This window comes from Mirounga leonina, unplaced genomic scaffold (genome assembly GCF_011800145.1).
Source record: "Mirounga leonina isolate KUSES-001 unplaced genomic scaffold, KU_Mleo_1.0 Mir_153, whole genome shotgun sequence".
Taxonomy (NCBI): domain Eukaryota; kingdom Metazoa; phylum Chordata; class Mammalia; order Carnivora; family Phocidae; genus Mirounga; species Mirounga leonina.
This window is the reverse complement of record NW_023270387.1, coordinates 8244831-8270313: the sequence shown is the minus strand read 5'-3', so window position 1 is coordinate 8270313 and position 25483 is coordinate 8244831. Positions and strand designations below refer to the sequence as shown.

Genomic DNA, 25483 nt, shown 5'->3' with positions numbered 1-25483 from the left:
GGGCTCCCTCTTCGAAACTGCCACAATACTCCTGTTTCCATCAGCTTCTTGTGGTAAACACAATGTTTTCAAAGATGCTCAAGTAATAAAGTGAGCCTTCTGTCCCCAAACTGAAGTACTGAGTGGCAGAAGGTGGGTCTGATTTCCCTGCCTTTCCCCCCATACCAGGCTGCTGTGAATGGCTGCAGAAGCCCCGTCTGGACCACTGACTTCTGGGGTTTTGGTCTCAGCGGGAGCCGCTGCAAGTCTAGAGGAAGAGGAGTGAGTGAATATAGCCCCGGGCAGGGGAATCTATTTCAGTATCAGCTGATGCTGTAGGGAAGAACTGCTACGGAAGAAAAAAGCATCAGCGGGGTGAGGACTGACCTTTATGTCACGCTGATTTACAACCCGTCTTTATGTCTCAAATTAGAATATCTCATACCCAACATGCATTCTTTCTAGAAACTCCTGGTTCTCAAGACAAAGAGGGAAGCACCTGAGTTGGCATCTGATGTTCTGCTTTTCTTCACTTAAAGTCTAGGTGGAACTTTGGCAATTCCTTCGTCTAAGTTTCAGTTAACTCTTGGTGTTACCTTAAGAGTTTTGTGAAGGTTTGATGGGGCAAATAGACATGGGAGGGTGCAGATGGCTGGTTACTTAATGTCAATTGAAAAGGATGTATTTCCAGTATTACAACACCTATTTCAACTTAGGGAAGCTGTTACTTCGGCCCAAATAATTAAATTGTGCCCTGAGTTCTCCCTTTGATGCTCTGGCCCTTGGTCCACATTGCCTTTGTTAAGGTATGTGGTCAACCTCATGTACTAGATTACAGCTGCAACTCCAGTCCTGCGCAGGTCCTATATCCACACCCTTTACCGTGTGACTTTGCAATTCTTCTTACTAAAAGGACTAAGTATATCTCCCACCCCTTGTCTCTGTATTTGACTATGTGACTTGTTTAGCCAACGGAGTGAGTCAGAGGCTTCTGAGCCTGCACTGGAAAAGGCCTCACTTGTCCTTGTTTGTTCTTTTGCTTCTTGGCTGCTGTCTGAGAGGAACATAGCTCAGCTATCCCACTGGACCATGTACATCCCAAAGAAGATGACACACGGAGCAGAGTGGCCTCAGTCAATCAACAGACACATAGTGAGAAGCAGACTTGCCCTAGGTGCTGTCGCTTGAAGCAGAGCTGCCTGGCCAAGCCTGGATCAGCCAACCCAACCCCCCAGCTAACCTGCAGATGTGTGAGCAATAATAAATGTTTTAGATCACTTTGTTAGATTGTTGCAGCAATACCAACCATTATATATGGTAATGTAGAGAGGTGTCCACTGGGGAAGGTTGGGTGGCTTACACAGTCGAATTTTTCTTGGTAAAATTATGTTGGTCTAGGGTCCCATCCTTAGTTTGACAAGCCCAAACCCAATCTAAGAGACTAATATATTTATACATTGAGAAATATTATTGTCAAGCAAACCAATGTTTGCATTAGTCTGTTGAGCACGTTCTCTACCTCTGGGCAAGAGATTTCCAAGTGAGCATGGAATCAGAACAAAGGGAGTTAGTTATATGATTTGAAAGTTTAGGCTTTGATAACCTGCTCTATCCGTCTTTACAAGAGAGATATATATGTCTGGCAGACAAATATATCACCCTGATAGGGTGCCTTTTATTCTTCATAAAGAATAAATTCATAGAATTATTACATGAATAATCATAGACTCATAGAATAATAAAGAATAAATTCATTTATTCAAACTATGAATAAAGAATTCATAGTGCTAACATGAGATTGCCAATTTATAATTTTGTAAATTTCCCTTTTCTAGGCCTGACTACCTTCTTCTGTTCATTTGAAAACATTTTTCTCCAAATAGTGTGTGGCCGAAACTACTAGTTGTCCACTGATATCCATTGTCCACTTCTTTCAGTGAGAGTCCTGACGTTAACTAGGCAGACGATCTTCCATTTAAAGACTATTTCCCAGCCTCCCTTGCAATTTGGTTTGTCCCTGTGATGAAGTTCTGACCAGTGGGTCACCCACTCCTCTGTGGGCGCTGTGGGTAGGAGCTGCATCCGAGGGGGGTTATGTCCAGGAGTGGCAGGTGGGGGCCAAGGGTGAAGTGAACGGTGGTCCTTAACGGAGCTGGGAGGTTCAATAGAGCTCTGGAGCAAAGCATGCAACCCTGGGTAATGCTGCAGTTAAACAGCACAGAAGAGATAGATACTTAACCTTCTCTTTTCCAATATATAAAATATATACCAAAGGGAATGACCTTTGAAAATGAAGAAGGCTGGCAATACGATCATGCACATGTGTCTAAGCTATAGAAATGTTAAGCAGCTATTTACAGAACTAGAAGTAATTTCTGACTTCAGACATGTTCCAGAAACTGAATAAACCAAATTCTAGAAAATGGATTTTGGACTTTTTTTTTTTTTTTTTAACAGCAAGAAGACTTAAACTTTTTCAGGATTTTTTAGTAGTGGTCTCAAGTTGGGGCATATGAAACCCCTGTTTCTTGTTTATCTGATATTCATCATATAGATCAAATATAGCAGTTCTGGACCTACACTTGTGATGAAAACCAGATAGGAGTTTCAGAGGTATAAGATGAGAGAGACGATTGTGTGGTGTCAATACAGTAGTATCCATCGAGTAAAGTAGCCACAAGTATTCAATACCTGGTGAAATTCCTACAAGTCTGCATATTTAACTTTTATTTCTTTGTCTGGTTTAACAAAGTGATCCCAATGGTCCTGACACAGAGGAGGGTGTTTCAGAAGTCAAGATCTAAGTGAGCCATCCTTTCCCATGTGTCCATCATGTTAGTCCAAGGCTTTGACCTCCTCTTGGTCTTCCTTCTCTGACTCTGATGTCACTTTCCTGTTGGCAATAACATGAATCAGTTTTAAGACACAGAGCTCCGTAGTTGTGGACACCAGGTAGCCTGGAAACACCTGAAAATTTCCCCAGTAAAGATCGACTGTCTTGGATTCTGACTATGCGTGAGGATTTTGGAGCGAAGTATAAACTTACAAGTGAGAGGAATGGTCATTTTGCTGTGAAGTGTGATGTAAAGGGTTTGGGAGAAGACCGCCTACCCTACATGTATTTTGCTCACCGGAGAGTCACACTTGTGATTATCACTGATAATTGATTTCTTTGGAATAGCTATTGGTCCTTCTTTCCTTCTAGTCAGACCTCTTTTAAAATGCAAGTATTCCTTTGGTGGACAGGAATAATGAATCTATAAATATATTGATACTAAAAGCTTACTATGAACACACTTTCTATTTCTAGTTCTTTCTGACAAAAGTGGACTTGGATTATCCTAAGAAGATCTGTTGGAAGAGGATGGTAAAGGCATGTATCTCTGTGTGCAAGGGGTGTTGGGCAAACAAGGAAGTATGGAGGGAGGAAAAAGAGGGCAAAAGTTGAGTATTTTACAATTCTGTATAAAATATTTCAAAAATTTAAAAATGTTTATCATGTATAGTATAAAAGCATCACCTAAATTAACTAATACTGAACTACATGATTTTTTTTTTAAAGATTTTATTTATTTATTTGAGAGAGAGAGAATGAGAGAGAGAGCACACAAGAGGGGAGAGGGTCAGAGGGAGAAACAGAATCCCTACAGAGCAGGGAGCCCGATGCGGGACTCGATCCAGGGACTCCAGGATCATGACCTGAGCCGAAGGCAATCGCTTAACCAACTGAGCCACCCATGTGCCCCTACATGATCTTTTTGAACTAAACTATTTTGTTACCGATATTTTCTGAATTCCTACATGTAGTTAGTGTGCTAGGCACTTTGGGTGACTCAATTTCTCACTGAGCTTGCAATATAGTTGATAGGTCAAAAATACATGAGGGCCACCTGGGTGGCTCAGTTGGTTAAGTGTCTGACTCTTGATTTTGGCTCAGGTCATGATCTCAGGGTGGTGAGACTGAGCCCTGTGTTGGGCTATGTGCTGAACATGGAGCCTACTTAAGACTCTCTCTCTCCCTCTCTGCCATCCCCCCCCCGCCCCCCACTCGTGAGCTCTCTCTCTCTCTCAAAAAAAAAAAAAAAAAATACACGAAGAGTTAAATAATGTAAGAGTTAATGAGTTGAGTAATTATAAAATATGGCTGCAGAGTAGCATACGGATATTTGCCGAAAGAATGGTACAGATGGTAACTTTGTAAGAAGCTCAGAGAAGGAAGATGTCCCAGTGAAATGGAATGAAATCTAAGGCTTCAGGGCAGAGGAGGGAAAATGAGCAAGTTGAATACAAAAGAAATTAGGCAAGCACCTAAAGAATTATCCATTCAAGCTGTGAAATAATGTTTTACTCTTAGGTGAATCAACAGGGGTGGTACCAGGAATGTTCTGAGCATTCCTATAAAAATATGCCCAGAAACCTAAAGCACCCAGGCTTACCAGTCTTCACCCATTATTTGAATCAGATAAATGCATCTTTCCATCGACTAGTTTTGCTCTACTGTTAGAATCTGATTCAAATCATCTGACTAAAAAGCAAGAAATTAAACTGCTGAGTATTATGTAGACAACAGAGCCAGGTGATTAAATGATCTTTTCATTCTTTCAAACCTTTTTAAAATCACTGTGGACATATTTTTTAAGAATATTACTTCGATAACATTAAAGGGAGTCAACCTCAATACCAGTGAGAGCAGAATCTAAATTCTCTTGTTAACTGTTCTTCCCTGAATACAGCATGCAAATATATATTTGTCAAACTAATGTTGAGTTAGCCACATTGGTTTTCAGTCATAATACAGAAAATGGAGAGTTGTGTTTTTTTGTTTTTTTGTTTTTTTTTTGGTTAGGGCTTCTTTAATAATTAACTGGTGTTAGGTTGTTCCTTTAAACTCTTCAGACCGATGCCTTCTCCTGCTCTAACATTTTTCCAGGGATAAGGCTATTAACCCCTTGCTGTGAGGCTACCGCCCTTGCTACATGAACCTAGATTTAGCAACCTTAGGGATGCCTTTGGTGGTATCGAGCTGGTAATCTAAAAGACCTGCTGAGTTACTACAGATGAGGGAGCTAGGTGTAGGGAGGAGGGGGAGGGCGGGGGGAGTTGAGAGGCCAAGTGGGCAGGTGAATACGCCAAGAACAGGAGGGTGGGGGAAGGGAATATGTGCAAAGATTCAGGCTTGATCTGCTGTCCTGTTTGACCATTTTATGCTGGCCTGCTGCACAGAGATGCAAGTGGGCACACAGGCTTTAATGTGGCTGAGGAGAAGGTTTATTCAAGGCAAGAAATCTGTGACTACAGTGGGTGGGTTTTTAGAACATTTGAGGGTAGGAGGCAAAGGAAGTACCAAAAACAGTGCTTCTCTATGGGGGGAACTAGAAAGGTAAGAACATATTTGACAGAAGTAAACTTACTTTGCTTTGTGTCCTTTGGCCTTTGGCTTATAAGGAAGGGAAACCACTTCTTTCTAAAAACAAAACAAAACAGAACTCAAAAAGCACAATTTTTACTTCTTGCACTGACTGACATTTCCTTACTTGAAAAAAAACAAAACAAAACACCTAAGGTCAAATTATCACAGAGTCTATACAGACTAGCTTCTTTAATCTGGAGACACTGGGATTAGAAATGTTCCAGATGAAGCATATTTGGGGTTCATTCAAGAGACCAGGTGTTTGTACATCTGAAAGTTTATAGGGTGCTATTATTTGTTTTACTATTTTTATTATGTTTCTCTTCATTTAGCATTTGTTTTTGTATGATCTCAGCAAGATCAATCATTGTAAAACAAGGATGAGCACTGTGGTAGCTCAGCCGTGTGACTATCCTAGAGCTTTATCATACGGGGGACAAACCTGCTACCACCACCACCTCATTTCTATCCTAATAGAGCAGCACACTCTGGAGAATTTTTTGGTTTCTCAAGGATGACCAAACTGCCTGATGTCTGTACCCTGTAGATAGAAGGCTCTGGGCTATGAGTGTTTAGGTTTATGGGGACAATCCATAAAACCTCTGAGAATTTGCCATAGTCTCTTCCCCCGCCCCCGCCACTGGTTAGATTGATTTGAATGCCTCTCAGTCTCACCGAGATCCTCTCTTCTCTTTGTTTTCTTAAGAGTTGGAGAATCTCATCTCTCCTTTTAGCCTGTTTAAAGGGAAAAAATAAGAGTGGGTGAGTTTTTTGACTCAATAATCAAGCTTTTGCCTGTAAAGGGTAGATTTTTTTTTTTTTTTTGCATTTCCCTTCTGGTATTCTTTGGTAGAATTTTAAAATATGTGTTTTCTATGATAGATTTATACTTTCCATTTGTAACACAGTTGATTCCAAAGGACGCTGCTTTACAAAATGTGATTTTGATACTCAGTGGGAGGGTGTTTTTGGTGCCCATCTAATAATCTTATAATAACTTTTAGTAAGACTTTACTACATGAACTATGCTAAGAACTTTATGTACATTATGCCATTATTTTCTTGTAATAACTCAGAAGTTTGACACTATATTACCCATTTTACAAAGGAGGAAACTGAAGTTAAAAAAACGTACCCAAGCCAGGAAGTGGCAGAACTGTGGTTGATCCCAGCTCTGTTTGACAACAAAGCCCCAGCTGCTGTCCACCCCACTAAATTGCCATTAAATAGTAAGATCAGCAAACTCAAACAGCACGCCACAGCCTAAGTCCACGACAAGATGGCTCTTAGGAGCTCACATATGGAATCTCATTCTCTCGTCTCTCCTCTGCTTTCCTAAGTGTAAAAAACTAATTTAGTGTAGGCATGAAGATTTATCAAGATATAGACTATGAAAAAGAGGCAAATACAGGTACAAAAATTCTTTCATAAAATCCAGTTATGTCAGTTTTGGAGACATCCAGGCAGAAAATTGCATCTACAACATTTGAGAACAAAAGAAAAACCTGAGAATCAGACAAATAAAATTTGTACCCTTCAAGTGGCCAAATAAAATGAAAGAAGCTCTGTTAGATCAAGGCTAGAAACAAGAAATAACAGAAGAGACACAGATCTGTCATAGGTAAAAATTCAAAGTCATCCATCCATTCAAATTTATTGAGCACGGCACTGTTTTCCTAGGGCAATCATAAATTGGCTGGTTTAAAACAATGGATATTTATTGTCTCACAATTCTGGATGCTAGAAGTCTAAGATCAAGGTGTACGCTGGGCCATGCTCCCCTGAGACGTCTAGGGGAATCCTCCCTTGCCTCCGCCTGGCCTCTGGTGATTGCTGGCAATCTGTCACTCCCTGTTGGAACTGTGTAACTCCAAATTCTGCCTGCTTAGGCACGTTGCTTTCTCTGTGTGTCTCTGTCTTCTCGTGGCTGTCTAATAAGGACACCCCACCCTGCTCCATTAATAATTACCTTAGCTAATTCCATCTACAGTGACTCAGTTTCCAAATAAGGTCACATCCTGAGGTATTGGGGATTGGGACTTCAACGTATCCTTTTTAAGGGGAGACACATTTCAATCCATAAAGAGCACCTATGATGTAACATGACCGTGCTAGGGGCTGAACAACGCAGTTCCTGCCTACAAGGTCATTGCAGAGAGTACTTTCAAGAGTGCTACGATGCGGGTAGTAGAGGGTGCGATCAGAGACCTGAAAAGAGACGCTTAATTCAGACTAGGGTGGGTATGGATCTACGGGGAGACTCGAAGACGTCCCAGAAGTGACAACCTTGTTCCTGCAAGTAGTAGTCACCAGATTGCAACAGAGAAAGGATGGGGATAAAAGCTTTTGAGGCAGCGGAAACAGGGTGTACAAAGCCGGGGAGGCAGCTGCATGGCTGAGTAGTTCCTCAGAAGGGGTCCTCAGCCCAGGTGCCCGCAGGAGAAGCTACCAACCTCGGGCGTGCTCCACAGAGACACCTGGGAGGAGGAGCCCGTGCAGGGCAGGAGGAATCAGCCGCTGGGGCAGGTACACCTGTACCTTGGTTTGCCTCCTTTGTTCATGTCATATGAATCTTGCCTTTTATAAGCCTATGATATTTTTATTTTGGGACAGGATTTCTACTTTTGACTTGAATTTTGAGCCTCATATACCACAATTATTGAAAGAAAAAGAATCCAGGGTGCTTGCAAATACTAAGCTAAGTTTCATAATACCTGTCTACTTGCTAGGAACTGACTAAAATAATGTCTGTAGATTATTTTCTACATATGTAGAACATTTGAGGGTATGTAAAAGATATATGTAAAATGGAAAACCTGGGATGTTTTCAATGTAGGTTTTCAAGGTTGGTTTCTTCTTCTTTTTTTTTTATTAAATTTTTTAAATTAAATTTTAATTTAAAATTAAATTTAAAAATTAAATTTAAATTAAATTAAATTTAAATTTAAAATTAAATTTTAAAATTTAAATTAAAATTTAATTTAAATTTTTATTAAATTTTATTAAATTTTTTATTAAATTTTTTAAAATTTTTTATTGTTTATGTTAATCACCATACATTACATCATTACTTTTAGATGTAGTGTTCCATGATTCATTGTTTGCGCATAACACCCAGTGCTCCATGCAGAACATGTCCTCCTTAATACCCATCACCAGGCTAACCCATCCTCCCACCACCCTCCCCTCTAGAACCCTCAATTTGTTTTTCAGAGTCCACTGTCTCTCATGGTTCATCTCCCCCTCCAATTTCCCCCCCTTTCATTCTTCCCCTCCTGCTATCTTCTTCTTCTTCTTCTTCTTCTTTTTTTTTTTTTTTAACATATAATGTATTATTTGCTTCAGAGGTACAGATCTGTGTTGAATCTCAATTCTGCTGTATGATTAATGGCAAGTAATAGCTTCACTATCCCTCCTGGTTCCTCCTTTCTTCCCTCCAACTGTAATCTCTAACCCACAGGTTAGAGGTTTATGATTCAGAGTAAATCAAAGAGCCACTTTCTGAGATTTGGATTTCTCATTTCTAAGGAAGGTTGTTGTGAAAACTGGAGATCATGCAAACACTGCTTAACATAGTGCATGGTGTATGGTAAATATTTAATAAATGGTAGGTATTATTATTATCAGAGAAAATTTTTCTTCCAATGCTTTCAAAATGTGGAAGAGTGAGAAAAAGAGGAGAAGGATAGGTTGGCCACCCCCTGTGGACAGTCGTGGAGGATCTGATGACTCCACCCCTGGCCTGCAGGTGAGCTGATGAATGGAGTGGGGTGGAGGAAAGGGGGAGACAAGGAGGGATGCCCAAGAGATTATTTGCCCTTGATAATGCAGTGCAAATTCCTCTGTCCACAAATTCCCCAGTGTATTAGAAATGTTCTCCCTAGGTAATTTTCAGTTATTAAAGAAACTCTTAATAAACACCAGACTTTGAAAGAAAGGCCCTTTCTTCACAGGACCTGGTTCTCATATGAAAAATCCATTTCTTCTTTGGCTTATGACTGAAATTTTTTGAGTGAAACATTAATCAGAAATAGTATATGTGTCTATTCCTCTGATTACTTATCTACGTTACCAAAAGAAATTTTCTCTTGAATACCACAGTATAAGCTGAACTACTGAATTTAATCCTAAGACTATCTTAGAAGAGTATTGGAGTGATTTCAAAACGAAGTCTTTGCCTAGTCACCTAGCAACCATCCCAATACTCAGATAATCTAGAAATTCTTGGAACTAGTATGGTATAGTAGTTAAACACGTTGGTTCATTGTCAGAGAGACCCAGATTCAAACTGTCTTTACTGTAGTTTAGCTATGTGACTTTGAAAAATTCACTTACATGTTTCAACCTCAACTTCCTCAGGTATTAAACAAGGGTAATTACGGTACTTCTCAGAGTTGTTCTGAGGATTAAATAAGAATGGGAGTAAAGGACTTATAGTATATGTGCTATGTAATTAATTCTCAAAATATTATTATTATATAATGAGAGGAGCAGATGGTCTAAAAGGAAAAAACCATGAAGAAAACAGACCAAAAAATACTGGAGGAAATATATTAATTCACGTGGAAATTGAAAAAAATTCTTTATTCTTTCCATTGAACATAAATGCAGTATACGGTCATGGCACAAACATCAGAAAATGAAAAAATGCATATAAAATAATATTTAAACACATTCACTGCTGATATAAATCTTAACATAAGTTTATAATTTTAAAACCTGTAGAAAGTTCAGAAGAACATTAAAGGAGCTCCAAAATACACAAAGAGCGTGCACAGTGACAGAAAGAAGGTAACAGTCCAGTTAAAAATAAATGGAGACACGGAAATAGGAATGAGCTGAAAGAGGCTTAAAGATGATGATAAGCCTGGCTTGCCTGGGACAAGATATGTGTTTTGGGGAACAGGAGTATAAAGGGTAGGACAGTTGGATGGCATCATATCTGAGAACCTTGACATAAAGATGACTCTGTTTAAACTTGGTTTAGTAGAAAACAGAGACTATGTTTCTGACTGCAGTATAATTTAGAAATAAAAAAAAACCCAGATGTCTTAAGAAGACTTGATACACTTGGAAATTAAAAAGCATACTTCTGAATAATTCTTGGGACAAATTAGAAATCAAAGTAGAAAATTTACAAACACTTAAAAATGGAATAATAATGAAAATACTATATGGCTTGTGAGATGCAGCTGAAATAGTATTTTGAGGGATATTTATAGTTGTGAATACTTACATTAGAGATAAAATGGAAAATTAAGGACCAAACTGAAAAAAGAAGGAAGGTAGAAGGAAAATAAGAACAAATCCAATATTGAAGGAAAAAGTAATAAAAATCAATAACTAGTACCATAGAAGCCAAAAATATGATGGAGAATAATAAAGCTGAGTGTTGGTTTTTTGAAGACTATTAAAATAGATAACCCTTTGGCATAATTATTAAGAAAAAATACAAATGATTAGAAATGAAAAGGAGTAATAACTAGAGCTACGACAGAGATTAAAAAGATGATTAAAAAACACTGAATTCTTTATGCCAATACATTTAGAAATATAGATGAGATGGACAATTTTCTAGGGAGAAATAACTTAGCAGACTGATTCAATAAATAACACACAGGCTTATCCATCTAAAATGCAAAAACAAAATAAACAAGCAAACCAAACCTATGTCGCTTATTAGTTTAGGGTCATATTCATTATTTTAATTTTAAAGGTGACTTTAATTTTAACCACCATTTAGCTCATCAGTTGGCTTTGCCTTGGACTGAATTGGGTCAAATTGCTGTTGTTATTCACCACCTCTAATAGTGCCTTGGCTTCTATACTAGTCTTTTTCTAGGTTTCTAGGAACTGTTGCAAAGAGTCTGTAGAGTTGAAAAATAGTCCTTTCCCAGCTGATTTCTGATAGGGTTCTGGTTGGGAACCACTGATCCAGAACTTCATCATGACTTGCAGAGAGAGAGGCATTATGATAAATTTAAGTACCTTTTATTTACCTGCAAGGGTTAACTAACTCTGCCCACACATTTTTGCTCCATAGTTGAAATTTAAAAATATATTTTCAGTGATATATATATATATTTTTAATTTTAATTTTTTATTTTTGCAGGTGATAAATAAAGATAGGATTATGGGGAAATATTATGAAAGTCTCCTTAACACTACGGGCAAACCAATCTTGATTGTGTCTTTCAATCAGGATGTGGAAATCTGGGAGATGGTGCCTTTTGTGATCTACTCATCATCTTATAATGAGAGTCTACAACATTTCATAATCTATATCATCATCCTTTTATCCCTTTATCAAAGCATTTCATTTAATACTACAGCTTATTTTATACCCACTACAATTTTATCTTTCAATTATGAGTTAAAGGAAAACAGAAAGGGAACAGAGAAGATAAAACTTTCATGGAGTAACTGCTGGATGACAGGCCTTGTGAGAGGGATTACTCAATCCTCATGACACAGCGAAGTGGGTATTATTATTATTATCACTGCTTTACAGATAGAAAGAGCTCAACCACATAAAAATTAACCACTCATCTCAGGGTCACTTAACTAGTAACTGGAAGGACCAAGGATTCAGACTCATTCCTAGTACTGTTTGTTTGACTCCATATCTTACGCTTCTTTTGCTAGACCCCTTCAAACACATCCTAAAGATTTTGGAACACTTACACGCACACACCACACAGACAGTAACAGATGGTTTCTTTCTCTTTTTCCTCTTTTTTTTTGGTTTCTTCATTCAATCTTTCTTTTGAAAATGAAGAATTAATGATTAGGATTAACCATGGTGAATAAGACAAGTATAGTCTACTCTCAGAGAAATTTATATTCTAGCAGAAAATTAGTGCTATGGGAATAGAGAGTAGGGAGATTGAGGTCAGCTTTCATCAAAGTTTATTTTATGATATCATGTAGCACTTTGCAAAAAGTGTGTTAAAGGATAAAGAAGAGTTGAATTATAGTAGTATTTTTTTTTAAGTAGGCTCTATGCCAGCATGGAGCCCAATGTGAGGCTTAAACTCACAACCCTGAGATCAAGACCTGAGCTGAGACCAAGAGTTGGATGCTTAACTGAGCCACCCAGGCACCCCAATAGTAGTACTTTTGAGCTTTCTAAGATCTTATTTAATATAAAGTAAATATTTATGATAGGATTTTTGATTAAAAGTTAACTATTAAATGGGAATTACGTTCCAAATTTGTAATATCATCTAGGCAGAGCCAAGGCTCCATGGTTTAACAGAGGTTAGGAACATTATTTGATTTTTTTTTCTTGAGGCTCCTAAATTTAATTTTTTAATTCTATGCCTATGGTTGGGAGTCCAAGAGGAGCACTAGGGAATTTCAGTTCTTAGTCTACAGATGTCGTCCTCAGCAGGCTGCATTCTTCCACGTTACAAGTGCCATCTTGAGGAAGGTGAGAATGATCATTGGCTTTAGGTAAAACTATGTATCATCAATATAAAGTCTCACATTTGGGCTTGATTCCAAAAGGCAGTATGTACCTGCCAGCTTGCTTATTTTGATAATGCTTCAACGATGAATTTCCTCTATAACTTTACTACCATTCCCTGTGCCTATTAACTGAAATCTGCTATGTAGATGCTACAATTTCCATATAGTAAATTTATACCTACTATATAGTAAGATAACAGAACTGTTGGATCTCGAATGATCTACTGTATACCTTAAAAGATAGCCTGAATAATCAGTGAAAAGGCTTTCTCCAGCATGAGTTTTAGGAGGTAAACCTAACAGCAGCAATCTATAAGAGTGGATGGAGGATGTCAAAGGATTATTGACTGGAGAAAGAATGCTGACTGGCAGGAAAAGGATGCGTATCTAAGCACCTTTCCATACCTCCTGGAAATTGCTTGATCCTGGCTCAAGTCCCAGCTCTGACATATATAATTTCATTTAAAAATGACAGCTTACTAAAATGAGGAAAACATATCGGTCATTACGTAAGAGGGAATCAACTCAATTTTTTTTAAACGTAGGTTTCAATAAAATATTAACTTATCCATTGTGAAGAATAAAAAATATATTTTTTCTTGGTTCTGCTACATATTTTTTCTTAGTTCTGTACACATCTTTTAATGGAAACCAATAATAATTACCTGAAGAGTGTAGCTTGTTTTAAAACATTCGCACAAAATAAATGCGTGAAAGTAAAAGTGATTTCTAAACAGATTAATGTTGCTTTAAAAGGCACTTATTTTTTAAAAAGCAGTGAGTTTTGAATTTTAATGAGGAAAATAGCATAAAATGAATATTTCATTTCACAATTCAATCGAATATGATATATTATTGATGATTCAGTCTAATTACCAAGGCTTGTCCTCCACAAACAAGTATCTACTGAGTCTTAGGGTTTTCATCATATTGATGCACATAGATAAGATAAATGGGTTAATGGCACTGACCACGTGCTCTTTTCAGGTGCGTGTTTTCCTGTCCTGCCATTAGGCTGTAAGAAGGAGGGGGTGGGGGACTCCCCATCAGATCACTCCCAATCTCATCCCAGGCCCTACTTCCCTGAGTTTCAGGCCAATCGGACAGTTCCTCCTGCTTATCTCCCAGGCACCTCAAACTTGTTAAGTCTCAGCTCAGTTTGTAACCTTCTGCTCTCCAACAAAACAAAACAAAAGAAAATACCAGTGCAACACCCGGCCTTTATCTATCCAGTGTCCCTTGTGTCAGACAATGGCACCCATTTGCAATCCAGAGTACTAGGAGTTATCTTTGATAGCTTGCTCGGCCTCACCTTTCGTATCCAATATATAGTTTAAGCCTTAGTTATTTGACTTCCTAATTCTCTCTCGAATCCACTTTTCCTAATCCAACCTTACCATCACCTCCCAGCTGGAAGATTGCAACGGCCTCCAATCAGGCTTGCCCCCTTCTGCTCTGGCCCCTTACTATCCATTCTTGGCTCCATCATGCATATTTTAATGGAAACCGTTCTCCATATTATTATAGTCTCCTGACCTTTCCAAATAAATCTGATGTGAACCTTTGCATTACCTTGCTGGCCATTCAGTTTCTGAAATGCCCTACGGCTTTTGAAGCATAGGACCTTTGCAAAGCTGCCTCTGCTGTCTGGAATGCTCTCCCACTCCTCCCTCCACCCCTTCTTCTGGCCTCATTAATGCCCACTCCTCCTTAAATCTCAGCTTGTCTTTGCAGAAATCCTTCCTGTTCCCTTGACTGGATTAATACTGCCCTATTAAATGTTGTCCTAACATCACATATAATTCTTTCACAAATATCTCTCTCCCTGATTAGACAGCAAGTTTCAAATAAGGATGGAGTTCACATCTTTAAACCATGTTGGACTCCACCATTGGACTCTAGCGCCAGCACAAGGCCAGGTATGTAGAGGTACTCAATAAATATTTGTTGAATAAGTCTTGCCCAATTCTTCCAAATCAGACTCTCTAACTTTTGCCTCATGATTTATTTTACTATATGGCTTTGCTTGGCCCTTCTTGCTTGAGCTTAGCATTGCCTCTTCAGCTTTGATCCTCAACTTGCTTGCATCTCTTTTTAAGGCTGCAAAGTTTTCAGCTGCTTTGGACAAACATTGTATAACATATACTAGAACCATGACTTTACATTTCTCTCTCTTGTCTTTCCTGGTATCAATTCCTTCAGAGAACATACAATGCTCACTGACTATGACTCTGTTCTGTGACCTGTAGACCATATTTCCACCATTGTCTTGTCATTTATTTTAAAACGTATATAATCCTTTTGGGCTTCATTCTGCATTAAATGGTTTCATTTAATCATGTTTTACAAGGAGATCATTAGTATGGGTTCTTGACCAGTTGTATCTTAGGATTTAAAATGTTTTTATTCTGTTCTTAAGGTGAACGTATATAGAAGATAAAGTACATAGATCTCTGGAAAAAAAGAGGAAAAGATGCTGTGGGGACATGGTCCTGTCCGGCTCTGGGGCTGGGTCTGTCTTGGGCAATGAATTCACCTACATGATCCCAAATCTCATCTATTTGATCCCTTTCCCCAAGTACATTTTCATAGACTGTAGAAGTTACAAAGAAGATTAAGAGGAGAACCTCATCTGTCAACTGAAAATGTTTCCTGAGTTTGAATAATGTTTGAAAACAAAGTGTACTATAGATAACATAAAAGAATAATTCATATTTATGTAATCTAATTATCATTTGCCACCAAAATATTTGCTTGTTACTGTGAATGCACACACTATTTTTATGATTCTTCCACTTGAATTCTTTGGCAAATTAGGAACAACAGGAATTTAAATGACTAGCTTTTGTTGGTGAAGAAGAAACCTACCATTTCCTGATGGTATTTACTTTATGGAGGAAAAGGAACTTTGTTAATACTGCATTAGAGCATAGCAAAACTTAAAAAAATGCTAGATAACACTGTTACTGAGAAAATCTAGGTTTGTCTGGGAAGCCAATTCTGATCAATTTGACACCGAAGAGGATTTTCTTTTATCTGAGCGTCCTGGCAATGACCCTGAGGAAATTTCCTACATCTTTGGTTTGGCTCTATGAAACTGACTTATAATGAGTTTAAGTATCCCTCTTATTACTTTGGAAGTGTGGGATAATGGAGGATAACATTAAAGTTTTCTGCTTTCATTTTGTTTCATAATTCAGTAACTAAAAGTTTGTGAAGCTTCTTAGATTCTCCTTCAAGCATCTTCCCATAGCATGACTTGCTTCTGGTTCATGGAAGAGCCATATAGCAAGCTCACTTTTGAGGAAGACTTACACTATGGTCAATCTTGGTTGCCCAGGCTGTGTGATAGGATGGATTAAAATCCCATTCCCAACAAAGAGTATATCAGGCATGTTGTTCTGTAGATTGCATAATTTCTTGTGAAAATCCTTAGTCTGTATGCACTCATGTCAGAACTTTGATTCCAGATGAATATTTCCAATATGCCATCTATATATATGCCTTAAAATACTGCTTGGATCTCTTCTTCCTTCCCAGCAAATGAATTATTTATAATTCTTTTCATAAAGAGATAATCAGCTAAAGAGCTTTCTTAAAGGTGGCAAAACTAAAAAGCAAATTAGTTTTATGATTTCAAAAAATTAGCTGACTACTCATTTATTATAATGTTTTCAGACTACTTTAGAACTCTCAAAGGAAGGATAATAGTCTAGTACAGTGCTATAAGATTTCCTTTATAGACAGAATAAGCCATTTAATCTTGACAGACTCAACTGTTTTTGATTTTCTGCCATGGATATCCATCAAACAAATAGTAGATGTGATTAATAGCATTTTGTGCACTAACCAAAAGCATTTATAATGTGTACTGTATAATGTATAATGTAATCCATTTGGAATATATTCCAAAATGGAGGATAACATTACAGTTTAAAAAAAAGTTCAACAACCAAAAAAATCAGTATCAATTGGGAGAAAAAGCTTTTATGAAGGTACTTTTAAGACTAATGGAAAAGAAATTTTTAGATTTTTCATTAGTTTTAAGAAAAAGTAGAAGAAAAACCTTTAGGAGAATTGATGGGAAATACTTTTTCCCATTTTAAGATGAAAATCGTACTAGGTATTTACTTATCAATGTCTGTGCTCAAAATATGTAGAAGATTCTCTGAAATTGAATAGAGCATTGTAAATTTCTTATTAGCTAAAAAGAACCTCCCACTGCCACTTATTTTCTGCCATCAAGCTAAAAATTATAGAATGGTGAGGGCAGTAGGGCAGGTAGAGTGCTACAGACCTAGAAAAACAGTAGCATCCAAAAATTGACTCTACATTTTTATAGTTACAGGGAGTCACAGTTCCTCTCACCACATAGAGATGAAAGAGATAAAAGCAAAACTGAGAAGAGAAGTGATGTGCTAACATGCTCCTCAAGCAGACTTGCAAACAGATTAGCTTTGGGGAGTATTCTTGCAAAAATTATCAGCCTAGAAAAATTTGCCAGATGGATACATGTGGGAAAGGCAAAACAAAATGGAAATATCATTGTATAGAGCATATGTTCTCTCATTAATTCATTCAATTATGCATTTATTTATTCAATCCACAAATACGTATTGAGTTCCAATAACAAGAAAGGCACTGGGCTTAAGCAATAAGAAATGATCTCCCTCCTCATAGAGGAGAAGAGAATTTACGTTTGTTGAAGGCAAACTGTGGCCAGGGACTGCACGTAACTTACATCAACTTTGTCAAGTTTTTTTTTACATTCCTCCTTTTACATCTGAGGAAGCTGAGCCTCACAGAGTTAAAGAGGTTGTTCAAGGTGAGGCAAATAGTAAGTGGCAGAGTTAGACTTCCAGACTCGCTCTGTCTCTGGAGCCCACTACACATGGTGCCTGTAATCTGGCAGGAAAGGCAGAAAGATGCACACTGGCACCTAACACAGGCCAGAGACTGGGATGAATCCTACGAGAAAGATGGAGGTGACTTGCTGGAGGGGCACGCAGCAGGAAGCTGTTCATTCTGCTAGTCTCTAGGTCGCCTGCCTGGCCCAGAGACACTGGCATTTGAGCTGGGACTTGAAGGCAAATGGGGAAGAGCATTTTAGGTACAGACACGAAAGTGCAATGCAGGTTGAAGAAACAGCTTATAGTCTCACAGGGCTGGAAATAGTGTTTCTCATATTTGTTTTATTTATACTACAGTTTTGAATTTTAGGTTATTTGGCAACAGACCTGAACAGTGCCATGGCCAGCAAACATTACAATACAATGAGTCTCATGGGCTTTGAAGTTAGACTAGAGGCTTTGAATCTCAGCTCTGCCACTTGTCACTTGTGGGAACTGGAAAATCATTTAAGCCTAGTTTGATTAAATGGGGACAATCATCAGGAGGCGATTTTAAGGAGAATATGAGGTGATATATGTAAGTTTATAGCACATGGTAAACATTCACTAAATTGGCTGTTATGAATACCACATCACAATAATATCTGAGGATATCTAGTAACAGCACTCAGTTATTGCAGGATTCTCTTGCCTTTTGTACCACGGCTTGTCTGAACAGCACTCTACTATACAGTACTGACTAAGCTCTCCTATGTACTCACAAGGCATACCTTTGGTGACATTCTATTTCTTTTTTTTTTTTTTATTCTTATGTTAATCCCCATACATTACATCATGAGTTTTAGATGAAGTGTTCCATGATTCATTGTTTGTGCATAACACCCAGTGCTCCATGCAGAATGTGCCCTCCTCAATACCCACCACCAGGCTAACCCATCCTCCCACCCCCCTCCCCTCTAGAACCCTCAGTTTGTTTTTCAGAGTCCATCATCTCTCATGGTTCGTCTACCCCTCCAATTTCCCCTGCTTCATTCTTCCCCTCCCGCTACCTTCTTCTTCTTTTTTTTTTTCCCTTAACATATATTGCATTATTTGTTTCAGAGGTACAGATCTGAGATTCAATAGTCTTGCACAATTCACAGCGCTTACCAGAGCACATACCCTCCCCAGTGTCTATCACCCAGTCACCCCATCCCTCCCACCCCACTCCCCACTCCAGCAACCCTGTTTGTTTCCTGCAATTAAGAATTCCTCATATCAGTGAGATCATATGATACATGTCTTTCTCTGTTTGACTTATTTCACTCAACATAATACCCTCCAGTTCCATCCACGTCATTGCAAATGGCAAGATCTCATTCCTTTTGATGGCTGCATAATATTCCATTGTATATATATATATACCACATCTTCTTTATCCATTCATCTGTCCATGGACATCTTGGCTCTTTCCACAGTTTGGCTATTGTGGACATTGCTGCTATAAACATCGGGGTGCACGTACCCTTTCGGATCCCTACTTTTGTATCTTTGGGGTAAATACCCAGTAGTGCAATTGCTGGATCATATGGTAGCTCTATTTCAACTTTTTGAGGAACCTCCATACTGTGGCTGCACTAGCTTGCATTCCCACCAACAGTGTAGGGGGGTTCCCCTTTCTCCGCATCCCCGCCAACATCTGTCATTTCCTGACTTGTTAATTTTAGCCATTCTGACTGGTGTGAGGTGGTCTCTCATTGAGGTTTTGATTTGGATTTCCCTGATGCCGAGCGATATTGAGCACTTTTTCATGTGTCTGTTGGCCATTTGGATGTCTTCTTTGGAAAAATGTCTGTTCAGGTGACATTCTATTTCTTTCCTGCTGGCTTGCTGGTTTTTTTTTGGCTTCTTCTACTCTCAACAAACAGAATCTTCTTCTTTACTGCATTGCAGGACCCACTTGACTTAATGTATAATTTGGCAGATATTACAGAATAATGTGCATATTGAGGTTCAGCAAAAACTATTTTACCCACTCACCACTTTGATAGCACATATGGGGAGGATCCAGAGTGTACCTTGGCCTCGTGGTGGAGAACCAATGGTACAGAGTGGGCTGCGCTGGGGATGGGGGAAGGGTATAGGGGAAAGAGAAGGGTGGCAGGAGATTTCAGTCAGGTTATGGCCAGATTGGAAAGGAACTTAAATACCATGCTGAAGGATTTGGTCTTGATCCTGTAGAAATGGAGAGCCAAGGAAGAAATGAAAGTAGGTGGATAGACTGAATTGTGCCCCCCGCCATTCCTATGTTGAAGCCCTAACTCCATGTGTAACTGTATTCTGAGGTAGGTCCTTAAGGGGGGGTAATTAGGGTTGAATGAGGTCATAAATGAGGTCATAAATGGGGCTCTCAAGATAGGACTTGTGTCCTTATAAGAAGAGGAAGAGACACCAGAGTTCTCTCCCTGTGCCATGTGAGGACCCAGTGAGGAGTTGGCCATCCACAGGCCAGGAAGAGAGGTTTCATCAGAAACCAACTATGATGGCATCTTGATCTCATACTCTCAGCCTTCAGAACTGGGAGAAGATAAAATTCTGTTGTTTATGCCACCCAGGCTGTGATATTTTGTAACTGCAGCCCTAGCACCCTAATACAGAAGGAGAGAAGCATAATTGGACTTGGGTTTTAAGAAGCTAACTAGTACACTGTGAAGGACTGCTTTGCATAGTCTTTGTCTGGTCAACTCTATATATTCTTTGAAACGCAGCTCCTTTGGGAACATTTCTTGATTCCTTAAGTTTCATTTTGATGTTCTTCAGTGTGTTCCCATTGTATTATGTGCATATACATCTACCGTAATAATGTATCATAACTCTTGACTTTAATTGGCTGTCTCTCCCACCAGACTATAAACTCCTTGAAATCAAGGACCACATGTTACCTTTGTATTCCCAGCATCTAGTATGGTACTTAGCACTTGGTACTTCTCAATCAATATCTATAGAATTAAGTAATTAACATAGAAGAACCCGAGGCAAGGAAGCCAGTTCTAAGACTACTGATATAATAGCCCATGAGCAGAACATCCACTTGTAACTCACATCATCTTAATTGTTTGACAAAACATGATAAGAATTGACAGTAGTTTGTCTTTAGTCTTTATTTCTAATGTCTTCCAAAAATAAAATTAAAAAGTGCTGAGGAAGTTGAATTTAATGATTTTTACCTCACTAAAAATTAGGCTCCATCCACCCATTAAGTCCTGGTACAAACACATAGTGCCCAATATCCTCAAGAATGAAGAAAATGCTGACTATTTATAATCACCTCATTTGTTTGGAGGAATCACCAATAGTCTATAAAGTGAATTAATGTGATTGGCAAACACAAATGCATTATTCTATAATCTATGTAGAATTCCCGATAAGTCTTTCAGAGTTTGCCAGTATATCCAATGATTAAAGATATTGGGTCCAAGTGAATCTTCTATCTTTACTTTTATAGTACAGGAACAGTTACAGGAATGGAACTTACCCATTAACCAAACAAAATGTTGCTATAAATCACTGTATTAATTGTGGAGTTAAAGTCTGTGCCTGCATCATGAAAAGCAAACAAGAGACGTTGCCAAAAAGAGATGTGTTCAGTTGATTTGACTATGCTAATTTGTTCAATTTCAGTCTTTAGTCAAAAGGGTTCTAGATGACAGACTCATTCATCGGATCATTTGAGTTTGACCTATTAAGATGGTCAATTCTATTTGATCTTTCCAGTTATTACAACATTCTTAGAACATTGTATATGGTTTAGGGCTTTATTGGATGGAAGGTGTGTGAATCCATTTTCCCCCATTTCCCTCTGATTCTCTTGTTCCTATATATCCTTGGGCTTTTGCAGGGACTGAGAATAGCCAAAATTTAATAGAATTTTTTAATCTACTATATATATAATAATCTATATAATTATTTAATCTTCAGTTAAAATTCCAATAAAGGGGGATGCCTGGGTGGCTCAGTCGTTGGGCGTCTGCTTTCGGCTCAGGTCATGATCCCAGGGTCCTGGGATCAAGCCCCGCGTCGGGCTCCCTGCTCCGCGGGAAGCCTGCTTCTCCCTCTCCCACTCCCCCTGCTTGTGTTCCCTCTCTCGCTGTGTCTCTCTCTGTCAAATAAATAAATAAAATCTTAAAAAAAAATTCCAGTAAAGGTTCTCTAATTGCTCAAGCTGATGTGCCAGAAGTAGAAAAATTTTACATATATGTGTTTAAAAAGGATAACTGGGATTATTTAGAAAATAATAATGAATTTCTAATGAAAATCAGATGACCTTCTGAAATATTGGCCTACCTTTTGGAGATACTTTTTTTTCTCCTCAGATTCCTGAATCTTTATGGTTTCAGCGGTGATATCAGTAGTCTCTAAAGGAAATAAAGTCAAATTCAATCTAAAATAATTTTATCATGATTTTATAATAATGTTGATATAAACTTGGATAAATGTTAAAAAGTAACAGAATAGGAAGGTAAACACAAATATGTACTGTCCTGAAACTTTACAAACCGATTCATAAATAATTGGAGACTGAATTAATTAGCTATGGCCAAAGGGAGCCTCTAATCTCTTTAGAAGAGGAGTAAGCCTGAGTCCAGTGACAAGAAAAGGTCTCTGAAGAGAACATCTTTGCAGTAAAAGAATTTCCAATTTTTGCATTTCTATTCAACGTGTTAGGGGAATTTAGACATTCTCCTCTGGATAAGTAGGATGGTCTCTGAACAGGGTTTTGATATGCAATTCAGAAAATTATGCCAAAGTGTAAAGATGTCTCCTTATACTTATTACCTATTTTCTGAAGGATCTAGGAATCAGGATGTTGAAATGCCTAAGACTTGGTACTTACTGTTTTTCTCAAGGCTAAGAGGTTGGAAGTAAATTTTCTCTAAAAAATACAAAAGGGGGGGCGCCTGGGTGGCTCAGTTGTTAAGCATCTGCCTTCGGCTCAGGTCATGATCCCAGGGTCCTGAGATCGAGCCCTGCATCAGGCTCCCTGCTCCGCGGGAAGCCTGCTTCTCCCACTCCCACTGCTTGTGTTCCCTCTCTCCCTGTGTCTCTCTCTGTCAAATAAATAAATAAAATCTTTAAAAAAAAAAATACAAAAGGGAAGTGAAGAAATTATTGGAAAGACCATAGCATTAAAGATATTTAAGCTTTCTTAAAAAAGGTGGGGTATTTAAGCTTTCTATACCTATAAAAATTGCGTAATAACAGTTTCCATCTCTTTGGCTTACCAAGGTTTTACAGGTCTGGGGACTTGGTTCCTAATATTGATTCAAACTTTCTCTGAGGCTTTCGTGTTTGAACTTGATTATGTAAACAACCACCCTTAACATCCTTTCAGCCAACATATAATATTTCCCCCAGATTATTCTATACTGTTTAGCCAAACAGATGCCATAACCTAAGGGATACTTTCAGATGTGGTTTTAGATGTAACGAATATAGCACTGATGCTTTCCCGGTGGAAGGACTGCTGAGAAGTTAAAAAAAAAAAAAACTGTATAGGGTTTTCAGACATTTGAAATGAAAGATTCTTATTTTAGAAATAGGTTCGGCGGTTACTTGTGACAGTGGCCCCGCTGGTTGGTTACTGATGACGGAGGCAGAAGCCCGCGGCCCCAGGCTGCTACTCACCAGGCGGACGGCGCCTAGAGGGCCGGGCCACCGGCAGGCGCTGACTGCTACCTCGGGACAGCACCAACTGAGATTCGTTAGTAGGGTACATCGACGCCGCGACCCAGAACTGCTTGGCCAAGTTCGAGTCCTGTTCCGAAGTTCCGGTGAACACCAGCAATCCCTGGGGGCAAATTTCAACGGACTCCTTGTGGCTGGGAAGCCTTCCGCCGGCCCTCGTTTCCATGGCAACTCAGGACGCTCCTCTGAGTTCCCTCGCTCTTCTCCCAGCCCCGCCCTGCGGAGAACCGTCAAGCTGGGCAACCACCACCGCCAGAAGCCCTTTGATTCCTGAATAGACGCTGGGGTCCAGCGCGTGCCTGTGGATGATCTGAAGCCCACTTCTGCGGTATCACAGGCTTCAGGACCAGTCCAAGCCTTGGCGACCAGATAGGAGGAGTCAAAAACATCAGGTTTGGGGTGGTTCTTGTCCTGTTGGGAGTCAGTAGGGCAGCACTTGAGTTCTCGCACCACCTCAGTCAGCCTTCAAACCCCCCTCTCCCCAGTTTCCTTCCCCCCAAATATACCTATATATCTAAATAAAGCTTTTCAACTCTTAGCCCTACCACCCCAACCCACCTCTCCTTCCACACCAGATTGCCCACCTTATGTGGATAGTGGTTGGAGAATTCAATAGGGCAGATAACATCCTAGCCCATGGGAGCCAGAGCGCTGAACTGGGCTGAGAAGTACCTGTGTATAAAGTCCTTGTTGTATATTCCCCTCTCCCCCATCCTTTAAGGGAAATCTCATGGAAGAAACTGGATTTAGATTGTGCCTTTACAAATCAGTCCCACTAAAAGCTGCCTGCACTGCAACAGTCCTAAATGATCAGTTAAAAGAAGGACTATGTCTGATGTGTGGACTCAGTCCCTTCCCGAAAAATAAATTATGAAAAATGTTAATGTATTTTTACAAAAATATTAATAAGTGTGAATAAATAACTTTCCTGGGAGATTTCATTAATCTAGGAACAATCTAACCATTTCAGCCATAGCAAAGTTGTAATTAGTGTGGCTGGAATTAAGATGGACATCATAAAGCCAACTTAGGAAAGGTAATAACCACAACTTATGACCTTATGGCACTTTATTCTTTCAAAATACTAATACAGTCTCAGTTCAAAAGTTGATAATCACAAGTCTATACAATGACATAGATCAGTGAAGGAAAAAATCCTATTATATATCTAAAATTTTTTTGGTTAAGAGCCTGAAGGAAATTGATAAATTATAAAGACATATGAATTTTACATTGTATATTTAGCTGCTAAAATACTGATTTTTCTCTTGGATAAGCTATTAATAGGCAATGGGTAATACTGGAGCATTTCCAAACCCCACCTTCCCCCAAACACACCAATGTGCACAGACAGCTCATTTGGATGATTCCCAAATCTTTTTACCTGGCCGTGTGGTTAGTGATTGGTACTATTAGCAATCAGCTAACTACACTGCCTAGTAACTAGACTCACAGGAAAAAAAAGGTTTACTTCCATCATGCACTGCAGTCCCAAGTTGTGATAGACAAATCATATTGGTTCATCGGTTCAACTGTAGCTCACTCTAGTTTGTGGGTTGGTGAATACCTTACTAAATAATGAACGAGAGGCAGAATGAATCACAGTATACAGAATTAAACGTTACACGGGGGGGGGGGGGGGGCCCCTCCCCGAAGTCTAAATGTCATTACAGCTCACAATTAAAGCCATTAAACTTTGCACACGTCGCTCTCCTTGCAGGCTCTCCTTGCAGGCGGGTTGCCCAATCCTGCTTTTACGCCTCGGCGTAGCTAAGTTTAACTGCGTCTAGCCGCAGCCGCCCGGCTAGTCTGCTGGAGGGTCCTCGCAGGTGCACAGCGCGCGGGGCGGCCAGCGCTGAGCCCAGCAAAGGCTGACGCATCAAATCTCCAAGCGCAGCTCTCTCCCAGCGCTCGGGGTTGGCCGTTTGCCGCCGAGGGTGGCGTCCTCCTGCCCGCGGGGCGGCGGGTGATGCTGTGCCTTGTTTTGATGGCAGTGGAGTTAGTGATTGTAAGCACCAGAGTACAATCAGCTAATTACACTGCCTACAAA

The 25483-nt window shown here is 39.2% G+C and overlaps 2 protein-coding genes across 3 annotated transcripts in view; one reads left to right on the top strand and one right to left on the bottom strand.

Annotated features, from left to right (window-relative positions):
* The window catches only part of BTG4 (BTG anti-proliferation factor 4), a 46171-nt gene that overhangs the window by 691 nt on the left and 19997 nt on the right, over nt 1-25483 (top strand). The window contains exons 2-3 of one of the 2 annotated variants that reach the window (XR_004679969.1): nt 169-1229; nt 1815-2776. The gene's annotated coding sequence lies outside the window, so the exon portion shown is untranslated. Of the gene's footprint in view, nt 1-168; nt 1230-1814; nt 2777-25483 lie in introns of those variants that run through there. The other variant, XM_035008905.1, reaches the window with a different exon arrangement.
* Nucleotides 2815-23599, bottom strand: HOATZ (HOATZ cilia and flagella associated protein). The gene is made up of 7 exons (XM_035009421.1): nt 23374-23599; nt 22033-22103; nt 9725-9788; nt 6799-6866; nt 6065-6124; nt 5391-5443; nt 2815-2872 (listed from the first exon to the last, which is right to left on the bottom strand). Exons 1-7 carry the CDS (start codon nt 23597-23599, stop codon nt 2815-2817), a joined length of 600 nt encoding a protein of 199 aa, XP_034865312.1.